This window comes from Marmota flaviventris, chromosome 9 (assembly GCF_047511675.1).
Source record: "Marmota flaviventris isolate mMarFla1 chromosome 9, mMarFla1.hap1, whole genome shotgun sequence".
Taxonomy (NCBI): domain Eukaryota; kingdom Metazoa; phylum Chordata; class Mammalia; order Rodentia; family Sciuridae; genus Marmota; species Marmota flaviventris.
The window spans coordinates 44,542,937-44,555,482 of NC_092506.1; the positions used below are offsets into that span (position 1 = coordinate 44,542,937).

General features: G+C 38.5%; 1 protein-coding gene across 1 annotated transcript; it reads left to right on the top strand.

Annotated features, from left to right (window-relative positions):
• The first annotated feature begins 3,546 nt into the window (after window positions 1-3,546).
• On the top strand, window positions 3,547-4,515 carry LOC114093829 (mas-related G-protein coupled receptor member X2-like). The gene has a single exon (XM_027936744.3). It carries the CDS (start codon window positions 3,547-3,549, stop codon window positions 4,513-4,515), a length of 969 nt encoding a protein of 322 aa, XP_027792545.3.
• Window positions 4,516-12,546: the final 8,031 nt, after the last annotated feature.

Consider the following 12,546-nt stretch of genomic DNA (forward strand, 5'->3'; position numbering starts at 1 on the left):
TTGCAGAGAAGAGTAACCAATGAGGTGGATATAGGTAAAGGTTGAGAGGTAGGAATAGAATCAGACCAAACATTAAGAATAATTTCATGAAGAATATCACTGAAATAATCCTACACTCTCATTTGTCTTAAGACCTAGTACAGGAAATCACAAGACTATCTGAATTCTGATAAGCTTTTCTCAAGCACCAGCCTTCAATTCATTCCCTACAGTCATCTCTCCAGAGCAGAGAAGTGTTCTGTAGTGACAACCAACACAGGGACTCTTACTTTTGCCACGGATCAGCTTATCACCTCCAATAAGAAGAATGGAAGAAAGGTAAAACTTTTAAAAGAACTTATTCCCAAAGCTGTGTCTTTTTTCTATTAGTCCACAACCAGATAAATTCACCTTGAGATGGAGGATACAAGGGGCCTGATGTGTTCTTGCAGGAACAGACAGGGGACTTTGTCAAGTCTCTCCTGGCAACATTGAGGGCTGACAAGGTTGAGTGTGGGAGCTATGAAAGCTGCAAACTAAGACAGCTGTTTTTTTGTAGTACCTTCTCCCCATCCTGTGCTTAACTCTAACCATTCAAATTTACTGTTAGAATGAAAAATCTGCTGCTTTCCTAATTTAGGAGACAATATAGGTGGATGTATGCTTTTCAAAGCTAAAATGTTGTGCATAAACCAGTCATTCATGTTACTTGTGTTGGAAAGTTCTGATGCAGTATGAATTTCTGAGATCCTCTAGAGAAAATAGATTATCTAAAAATGAATGGGAAGGGTTTAACTGAGGAACAGTTTACCAATATGTGCATAGTTTGGAAAAGTTACATGGATTGGTGAATCTAATTCCACCCCATGGAAAATAGTATGGAGTGGAGAGAGATTCAATGTCACTATGTTTAAAAAACAATGGGAAATAGAAGTTATCAGAATTGAGAGATGACTGTTGTGGCTGTAGTTATAGCTGTGCTTTGAGGAAAGGGCCAATGATCAATGTCCTTAGGTCGAGTAATACAGCCACTTCCAACTCACAGTTTAGCATAGAGAGAAGATGTAAATTAGAAACTCAAAAATTGCTTTCTTCCCACCCTCCCATCTCCTATGGACGTGTCTTATCTGACTGGTGCCATTAATGGTAATAGAGGGTAGAATTAGGGTCCTTTTCCTGTCTTAAATTTCTCAGAATTATTATATGAGAGAAAAGAAGAGTGACTCGATGTAGCAAATGGCAGTTTCTAAGCACCTAATTTTTCTTCACATTCCATGATAAAAAGGGATTTTTCTTGGAAGTCCCTCATATAATGTGTGATGAGACAAGAATGGTATAAAGGCCTTTATCAGAGCTCCAAGAGACCAGATGGGCACTGCATCTGCCCCTCATTGTGTGATAGAGATATCTGTGTTGTTCACTAAATCTCAAGTTCTTGCTGTGATCAATGAGGATATAATAATACATGGTTTCTTAGTCATATGTGCTAGATGCTGAGGGTACAATAGCAAAAACATATACCAGTTAGGTCTAGGCTTTTAGAGATTTGCGTTTGATGAAGAAGAGAAAAAAATCCATACATTTACAAATAGAGCCCAAAACTGTCTTCTATGTACAAATAAAAAGGCCAAATTTCAAGAGGGGGCGGGGATAACAGAGACTGTGATTTTCCTCCATCACCTCCTCAGGCCCACCAGGCAACAGGAACTAAGAGCACCTGAGGTGAATTCAACCCTTGATGCCCAGAGGTTTCTGTCTCAGCCCACTGTGGTCCTCTTGTCTTGTTTGAGTTCAGGACAGTCTAGATAGAGTGACTTGGTCCTTTTCAGAGACAGAAATGGGCTTCTAGGCCCTGAATTGTTGTAAAATTACCTCTTGTTGTTCCATATGTCTTAGTTTTTTCTTCCTTGTTGTCTCTAAAATTTACCTCTTCCATTTTAATAAAAGAGTTAAGTGAATTATGAATTACAAATGATGCAAGTGAAATGCTTCATCCCCTATGGCTTCCCTGTGTGTAATGAACACATCACAGTGGCAGTGACAATATGGGGCTGATGAAGGATGCAGATTCTGATACAAACCAATGGGTTTAAATCCAGGTGATATCAGTTTTTCTGATGAGACCTGAAGCAAATCTCTCAACCTCCTTCTTTTTGTATTTCCTCATATAAGATGGGAATAAGAGTATTTACTACAGATAGTTGCTTAGAAAATACAAATGAGTTAATCACTCAACCAGTTGCTAATGTTCACCTTCCGGAGAGTTCCTCCTTGTTTCCCAACTGATTTGTGCATGAGCATCTCTCTTTCCACCGAAAGTCCTTCATTAATGAGCATTTAAATAAAAAAATACCCCTACCTGAGATAATTAAGTTGCTAAATGGTTTTAAAAAGTAAAACAATTTCTACTTAAAATCACCTGGGGTAAAAATAAATGAGTTTATACTTTACAACTCAGAAATCCCTTCCTAATCACTCTTGGATATTTCCATGCCTCAACACTCTCTATCCAGCCCCATTGCCAATTCTCTTTCTGCTTTATCAAACTTGCATTTTACTCATCACAAGTGCAATAAGTTCAACTAAACCTGGAAATCTCTCCTTGAACTATAGGCTTACACTTTTTTAGGTGATCATTAAAGACATATTCTGACTCTCCATGGGTTGGAGACACGACAGTGACCACCTTGGACCATCACTGCAGGTATAAGGAATTATTTGAAACATATCAGAGATTTACACAGAAGGAATCATGAGCAATGCATTTTCTTCAGTGTCTAAATGTATGTTTTCTGGTGACTGATTTCACTTAAAAATGCTTGTGTGATATTTATCCCAAATTTTCAACTAAGCTTGGGCTCCTCTCTCTTTTATCCAGTTGTCATTCACAAGATAGTCACATTTCTTGACTATCTTGACTATCTGCTGTTATCCTCAAACAGAGATGGGGATAATGGGGTCACATCAATGGGTAAAAGGAAAATACTGTCTATCCTGCTTAGCTTCTGCTTTTTGTGTTTCCAAAATTTGAAACGGACATGGAGCAATTTTAATCTAAGCGATCTGACTGTCTTCACAAGTATCCTACATATAGGTCATATTCTCATTATAGGTCTAACTATAATTTCCTTTCTCAGTGTACTATGGACCCACCCAGTAAGTGAGGGTGGGCATGTGTCATGCTTGGGGCTTCCAGCTTCCTGCACCTGATACATAATTACTGTCCCGGGATAGAAAGAAAGTTGGGCTCAGGATTCTGTATCTGTCCCATACAGTCTAGGATGTTGAGTGGGTGCATTGGGGCCATTAAATATTCCCTGTCAGTAGAAAGAGGGGGTTGCAGATGGCCCAGGCTTTAGAGTCAGTGAGAACTGGGATTGAAATTAGGTCCCATGACTTCCTGGCCTTTGATGGATTACTTAACTTCTGCAGGCCTGTCTTTCCCTTCACTGTGCCACAGGGGCAATACTTCCCACATAGCAAGGTAGTCTTAAGAATCAGAGATCATGCAGCAGTTGTTCATATCTTTTTTGTATTCCCAGGAGCACCAGTGGAGGATTCATGAGCATGGATACAGTCATGCCAACCCGGGAGGCAGAAACCACAACAATGAATGACAATTTTCAATATATTCTTCCAAACTGCTATAAGAAGGATCTTATCCTGGCTTTCCTGTCCCTCATCATTGCCCTGATTGGTGTGGCAGGAAACGCAGTTGTGCTCTGGATCCTGGGCTTCTGTGTCCGCAGGAAGGCCTTCTCCATTTACATTCTCAACCTGGCTGCAGCTGACTTTCTCTTCCTCTGCTTCCAGATCATAGACTCCCTGTGGAAAATCATTAACGTCTTCTATTCCAACTCCATCCCCGTTCCCACATTCTTCATGTTTGTGTCAACCTTTGCCTATCTTGCAGGGCTAAGCATGCTCAGTGCCATGAGCATTGAGCGCTGCATGTCTGTCCTGTGGCCCATTTGGTACCACTGCCGCCGCTGGAGACACACACCAGCTGTCATGTGCGCCTTGCTTTGGGCCCTGTCGCTGTTGCTGAGCATCCCGGAAGGGAAGTACTGTAGCTTCCTGGGTACAGAGTATAACAATTATTGGTGTAAAACATTAGATTTCATCACTTCCGCCTGGCTGATGGTTTTATTTGTCACCCTCTCAGGGTCCAGCCTAATCCTGATTGTCAGGATCCTTTGTGGTTCACAGAAGATGACACTGACGAGGCTGTGTGTGACCATTGGGCTCACGGTTCTGGTCTTCCTCTCCTTTGGCTTGCCCTTTGGGATCTACTGGTTCCTCTTAGTCTGGATCTTGAGATATGAAGCTATTCCTTGTGAATCCTATTGGGTTACAGTTGTTCTGTCCTGTGTTAACAGCTGCGCCAACCCCATGATTTACTTCTTTGTTGGCTCCTTTAGGCAGCGGCGGTGGAAGCAAAGAACCCTCAAGCTGGTTCTACAGAGGGCCATGCAGGACACCCCTGACAAGGGTGACTCTGGAAGCAGGGTTTCATCAGGATACCTTGGAGAGTGAGCAACAGTCTGGTGCTGCTGCAGCTCTCTGGTGCAACTCATGAGAGCCTCTGCTTTGATCAGACACATGTGCTTCTGAGAGCCTTCCTGGCCCTATCAGTATGGGAGATGCTCAGAACCTGGTTCAGTTGGTTACCTAGTTTTAAATTGGAAGATAACAATTGTCCACACCTCCACTGTGACAGGGCCTGTTAAACACTGATCACTGTGTCTCTAGAACTGCCTTACTCAGGTGCTTCACCCCTTTGCTTGTGAGCTTCATCAGCTCTGGGATCCAGGACTGCTTCTACTTTTGACAAATCTGTTTTCCAGCAGAAGGTGAAAGTGGTAAGGGGGGAAAAAACCCTCAATTTCTTTCATCAGTGCACCCGATAAAGACTAAAAGAATCTTACATTTTGGACATTTTCCCCCTAATTCTTACAATACCTGTCTCAATATTATTAGAAGAATTAAATAAATTACCCAGTAATCTCAGTCTCTTGCTTTTGATAGGTCTGAGTATATTGCTCTGGTTTCATAAATGTTTACTGAATGAATGACTTAATGGATGAATATAGCTGATTGATTTTTAAGTCAATCCTGTGCTAAAATCTCCACTTACCAGTTTTGAGTGACCACATTTATGTTTATTCTTTTCATCATTTTCAACTTTGGCAAGCTCGATGGTAAGGTTATAACTGGATGAATCCACATCCATACAAATTTAAGGTTTGACACAGATTATCTTCCTATGGTTTCATTCCTCGTGTCCTCCATTAGCAGGTTCATCTCTTCCTGTTCTTTCCTCTTTGCCTTGACTCTCTGGGGGACTTTTCTAAGTAGAATCTTAGACTATTTCTAGGGGCTCACAGCATATATTTTATTAATTGAACTGCATGTGTTTCTACTTAACACTTTCTGAGAAAATAATATTTTCATTTTCAGGGATATAGGGTCTTATAATTTTAATTCATGTATAATCAAAAGATAATAATGAGCACAAATCATAAGTATACTATTCAATGAGTATAAAAAAGAAATATAGCTACAGGACCCCCATACACATCAAGACACAAAACAGTTTTATACCTCTGTTAGTTTCCATTGTTTCTTCCATTCAGTCCTCCTTGACCCAGAGGTCAGGATGACTCTTACTTCCTTTTTTAATCTTAAAATAAATTTTAGTGTGTAGATTGTAGGGGTATAACATGCTATAAGATAGGTGTAGATAAGGTAAAATGGTTTTATAGTCAAAAAATTAAAATATCTATCATATCACATAATTTTTAATTTTTCCATTATTGCAAGAACACTTATAATCTATTTATTTAGCAAAATCTTGAATATTATCACTATCTTCAAATATAATACTAGTGTACATTGTTTCATCCAACATATTTATCTCTTTAAATTTTTTTTACCTATATTTTCTCATTTTCTGTTTACTGTTCCATACTTGGTAACCACTATTTTACATTCTATTTCTATATATTTCTTCTTTAAAAAGTATTTCACATAGAAGATCATTAGAATAGAGGAGACAAAAATGGGAGGGAAGAGGAGAAGAAAGGGGAGGGGGAAATGGGGATTGAATTCAAATTACTTGTATGTATAATTATGTCAAAAGTAACCCAAATATTATGTATAAATACAATGCTCTAATAAAAAAGTATTCCACATATAAATAAGATCATGAAATACTTTTCTTCCTGGATTTAGTGGACAACAGTCAAGCCCTTCCTTAGCATACTGTCCTCTAAGTACATCATGTTGTGGCAAATGACAGTATCTTATCTTTTTTCATGTTGAATAATGTTCTGCTGAATATGTGCACCTTGATTCTTGGATACCTAGGTTGCTCTTCTAGATTAGCTATTGTGAATAATGCTGCAATAAACATGGGGGTGCAGACATATTTACAAGGTTGTAATTTAATTTCTTTTGGATATATATATATATATATATATATATATATATATATATATATCTAGCAGTGAATTGCTGGGTCAAATAGTAGATTTATTTTTTGTTTTCTTTTTTTTAGAGAGAGAGAGAGAGAGAGAGAGAGAGAGAGAGAGAGAAGTTTTTTAATATTTATTTTTTAGTTTTCAGTGGACACAACATCTTTGTTTGTATGTGGTGCTGAGGATCGAACCCGGGCCGCACGCATGCCAGGCGAGCGCGCTACTGCTTGAGCCACATTCCAGCCCCAGATTTAGTTTTCATTTCAACTGGAATCTCTTACTGCTTTCCCTAATGACTGCACAAATCTGATTCTCACCAAGTGTTCCAGGGTTTCCTTTTGTCCACACCATCACCAACACTTGTATCAGCTATAGTGTGGATGTTGAATGTCTCCCAAAGGTTTAAAGTTTGGTCCCCAGCTTTGGCACAATTGGGAGATGGTAGAAATTTGAAGAGGTGGGGTCTAGTGGGAGGACTTCAGGTCACTGGGAATTTGCTCTGGAAGCACATAGTGGGATACCAGTCAAGTCCATCTTTTCCCTGTATTTTGCTTCTTGGTCAGGAGGTGAGTGGGATTGCTCTACTATGTCCTTCAACAGGGAGCATGCCCTAGGCCCAAAGCAACAGGGCAACTGATCATGGAGTTAAACCTCCAAAACTGAGAGCCAAAATAACCTTTTTCTCTTTACACGTTGATTATCTCAGGTATTTGTTATAATAATAGAAATCCACTACATTATCTCTTATCTATTTTTATAGCTAACAGGTGTGCGATGATATCTCATAGTGGCTTTGATTTTCCTTTCCCTTATTAATAGTGATGCTGAGCACATCATTTTCTTTTGTTTGTCACCTATATGTCACCCTTTGAAAAAGAACTATTCAAGTCATGTTCTCATTTCATTTTGGATTATTTTTTATTTTTTTGGTGCTGAGTTTTATGAGTTCCCTATGATTCTAGAATATTAGCCTTTTATCTATTATATTGTTTGTAAATATTTTGTCCTAATATGTGGGTTGCCTTCATTTGGTTGATTGTTTCCTTTTCTATACAGCAGCTTTTTAGTCTGATGTAGTCCCCTTTACTTAGTGTATGCTTTTTAGCTTGAGTTTTTAGTGGAGTTTCCAAGAAACCATCACCAAGGACAGTTTTTAGAAGACTTCTGTTTTCTTCCAGGGTTTTTTGCATGTTAAGTATTTTTTTAGGTCTTTGATTAATTTTGAGTTAGCATTTTGTATGGTATAGTGCCGCAGTCTGGCTGAGCACAATTCAGGAGCCACTTGTCAAAAGAAACGAACTTTATTTTTAGAACACACACACGGGCACCACAAAACTCTTCAGGAAAAACCCTCAGAGCCCAACTGCCACCACCGGCTTCCCACAAGCCTCTCTACCTCCCGCACCCCTCCTGCTCTTGAGGCCCATTGGCTAGGTCACGGGGGCGGAACCAAAAAAAGTCCCCCAATGAGCAGCTCCGTGGTCTGAAAGGGCGGGGAAACAGCCCAATGAGCATCACCACAGAGGAGCCAATCATTTGGCAGCTGTAAGTTTGCTGGGGCCCCTGTGAGCCAATCATCAGCTGGCAGCTGTAAGTTTGCTGGGGCCCCTGTGAGCCAATCATCAGCTGGCAGCTGGAAGTTTGCTGGGGCCCCTTTAACTGTGGCTCTCAACATCTCCCCCTCTCTGTTTAAACAACAAGCATGTGGCTTAGGGACTGTGCCTGCCTTAGGTTGTCCAATACTACATATGGATCTTACCCGTCATCGGATGAGCTGACCTCAAGGCGTCAGCCTCCTGTCTTCGGTTGGTACCATTGCAATTGGATCTTACCCGTCATTGACTACTGGTCCAGCATACAGCCACACCTGTGGATAGGTCTTTGTACCAGCAGGGGGGTTAGGTTCTTTGCCTCACCTCTGTTGGCCCCCAAATTTTAGCTGAATGACCATCACAAGCAGAAGGGAGGAAGATACATCAAGCCAATTGATGGCTCCTTTTGGAAAAATTGTACCACCGATGACACCATCAGCAAAAATACCCCAACACTACCACAAGTCGCTGCACCAACAGATAGTTCACAATGCATACACGTGAGTTCACAATGCATACAAGTGATACATAGTCCAGGCAAGTTCTGCAAGCAGTTCAGTGATGGCTATTGCAGAAGCTGTAGATTGGTTTTATCTTTGTCTTCACCAGTACTGGGATGAAGATAGGAATTCTGGCAATAATGGCTAAAGAAAAAATTATGTAACATTCCAGAAGGCACTAAAAGAAAACAATTTTGTGAACAATTTACATTATCTTGAACAGAATTATTAAATATAATGAAAAGGAAAGGTGAAAGTAAACAAACAGATCTGTTAACCTCCTTTTTTGTTCACATATTAAAACAATCCTCAACAGCTGTTTACCCATTTTAAATTAAACCATTTAAATCATGTGAATAAAAAAAAATATTTGGCTCCATTTTTCATGAGCGCTCATCATATATGATATATGGACATATGTACATACAAATATACAACATAAAACACAAGTGTGCACACATAATACATATAACACATAATAGTAAAGGCCATATAACTTTTTACAGTTGAAATCTCCATTGCAATGTTTAAAAACTCTATAGTCAAAAATAGAACTGATCAGCAAAACATTAACCTAGGTCTGTATGAGCTCAAAACATTAACCTAGGTCTGTATGATGTGAGAAAAGGTAATAATAACATAGATATTGAAAAAAGCATCCTGGTTCTGTTGCAGATGTAAGGGTAGCCAAACTGGAGTTCTGGATATCAGCTGTTATGGATTTAAACCAAATCATCTTCTTTTTGGTCTGTAGCAATTGCTTTAGTTAATCTCTCTGGAATCCAAATTGGCTGCTGTTCTCCCTGTGGAAACACACAAACAGACCCCCGACTCCAGACAATCACTGGGTCAGGACCTTAGTTAATCTCTCTGGAATCCAAATTGGCTGCTGTTCTCCCTGTGGAAACACACAAACAGAACCCTGACTCCAGACAATTACTGGGTCAGGACCTTTCCATTGTCCTGTTAGAATATCCTTCCAAAGTACCTTGGGCTTATGTACATTTTTTGGACACATATGCCTTTCCGTAGCACTAAGCCCTGAGGAATCCAAATTTAAAAAGTTTAGAGTAAAAAGGGTTATTTTAAGTTTATCTTTGGGTGACATATACCCCTTTCCAATTCCCTCTTTTTGCTTTAGTAAGTACATTTTAATAGTTTGATGAGCTCTTTCAACTATGCCTTGTCCCTGTGGATTGTATGGAATTCCTGTTATATGAGTAATGCCAAATGATGAGCAAAATTGTTTAAAAGAGGTAGAAGTATAACCAGGACCATTATCTGTTTTTAACTGTTTTGGAACGCCCACAGTGGCAAAATTTTGTAAGCAATAAGCTATAACATCTTTAGTTTTTTCTCCGGAATGAAGGGAGCCCATCAAAAATCCGGAAGAAGTATCAACTGTAACATGCAAATATTTTACTTTTCCAAATTGTGGCAAGTGTGTGACGTCCATCTGCCAAATATGGTTAGGTATCAGTCCTCTAGGATTGACTCCAAGATTAACTTGTGGTAAAAAGGTCACACAATTTTGACATTGTTTTATTATATGTCTGGCTTGTTCCTTAGTTATTTTAAAGTGCTTTTGTAAAGTATTAGCATTGACATGGAACCTTTTATGAAAATTTGTAGCTTCTTCTAGTGTGGAGAAAATATGTATGTCATGTGTAGTTTTATCTGCTAAATCATTGCCCAAACTAAGGGCTCCAGGCAATCCTGTATGTGCCCTGATATGTCCTATAAAGAATGCATCTTTTCTGTCCCAGATTAGACTTTGTATAGTGGAAAACAAAGAGAAAACAGTAGAGGAAGGGGAAATCCTACCAGCATTTTCAAGGTGACATATACCCTTGTACTATAGCGTTAACTATATACTGACTATCAGAAAATAAATTAAATATAGAATCTTTAAACATCACAAAAGCTTGTAATACTGCATTAAGCTCTACCTTTTGAGCTGATTGTTTGGGTACAAAAAATGTAAAAGTTTGATCAGGGGTAACTACTGCTGCTGTACCATTATTTGACCCATCAGTGAATATATTTGGAGCATTCATGATAGGTGTTTTTCTTATTATTTTTGGAAAAATTACAGGATGCGAAGACCAAAAAGACAGCTAAGGATTAGATGGTAAGTGATTATCAAATTAAACATTAGATTTATACATGATTATTGCCCAAGTATTTAACTCATTAGCTAACTCATCAGTTTGATCCATATTGTATGGAGTATTAATTTTATTGGGAGAAATTCCAAACACTCACTTTGCTGCTTTTATTCCTTTGAGTATTAATTGTCCTACAGCCTCAGAACATCTGCCAAATATGGTTAGGTATCAATCTTCTAGGATATTTTTTGTTGGTAGTACAATAAATAATGAAGGCAAACTTATATCAATTCTATCCAAATGCATATTTTCCATATATGTTTCAATGATTTTTAATGTGTTTCTTGCTTCAGCGTTAACATTCGGGGTGAATTTGGATCTGATGGACCTTTTAGGATATCAAATAAAGGTCCCAACTCTCCTGTTGGTATACCTAGATAAGGCCTTATCCAATTTATGTCTCCTAATAACTTTTGAAAATTGTTAAGTGATTTGAGTTGAACTACTCGTATTTGAATTTTTGGTGGACAGACCATGGTTGAGGATAATAGAACTCCTAAATAATTTATTGGAAAATTTAATTGTACTGTATCTATTGGTATCTCTAGATTATAATTTTTTTTTGATTTTCATTCATTCTTTTATTCATTAATTCAACAAATAATTATTATAACGTTTTTTTATTGGTTGTTCAAAACATTACAAAGCTCATGATATAATTTTTTAATAAGTTTGTAAGTGTGGCATAACATTCTAGCAATGTGTTTTTATCTTTATGTGCTAATAATACATCATCCATATAGTGAAATATTTGTAGTTCAGGATTTTGATTTCTAAGTGGCTGGATTACTTTGTTAACATAAATTTGACACATAGTTGGGCTGTTAGCCATCCCTTGAGGGAGTACTTTCCATTCATATCTCTGATCAGGACCTTCATGATTCAGTGCAGGGATAGTAAATGCAAACCCGGACTCTCCTCAAGATGAATTGGAATTGAAAAGAAACAATCTTTAATATCTATAACTAAAACATACCAAGTTTTTGGCAAAGCAGACAATTGAGGAATCCCTGATTGAGCAGGTCCCATAATAACCATCTCATTATTAATGGCTCTTAAATCTTGCAATAATCTCCATTTACCAGATTTCTTTTTGATGTCAAAAATGGGAGTCTTATGGGGAGATACAGAAGGTTGTATATGTCCCTCCGCTAATTGTTGTTTGACCAGGTCATGGGCTGCTTGTATCTTTTCTTTAGTGAGGGGCCACTGAGGAACCCATACTGGTCTTTCTGATTTCCAAGTAATTTTTATTGTCTCAGTGGCCCTTTCTGAAAATCCAACCCATGTCTGTCCGTTCCTTGATCTATTTGTATTGGTGCTGCTATACCTTGTTCTTGTTTTTCTAATCTTTTTCCTTTCCTAAAACCTTGTCTAGCCATAATAGTGGGTGCATTTTGATTGATGTTATTTGTTAATGTCAAACCTAATTGATCTAGGACATCTCGTCCCCATAAATTTACGGGAAGATGATCCAATACATATGGCTGTATAGTTCCTTCACATCCTTCAGGATCCTTCCAATCTAATACCATTGCACTTCTATGGGGATTAGTCACCATTCCTAGGCCTCGAAGCATTTGAATGGCTTGTTGAAATGGCCAATGTTTTGACCATTCTTGAGGAGAGATGATGCTAAGGTCTGCACCTGTATCCAGTAGCCCATTAAATTCATGTCCTTGAATATTTAGTTTTAGCATGGGGCGAGAATCTAAATTTAAAGAAAGCATAGTGGAGCCTAATCCCTTGGAACCTCTTTCTACAGTACGACTGGAAAATTTATAATGTAGGCTGGGTGTTATTAGTAACTGTGCTATTCTATCTCCTG

Excerpts from the sequence above, each read along its gene's own strand:
- LOC114093829 (XM_027936744.3), top strand. The coding sequence starts at position 3,547 with ATGGATACAGTCATGCCAACCCGGGAGGCAGAAACCACAACAATGAAT.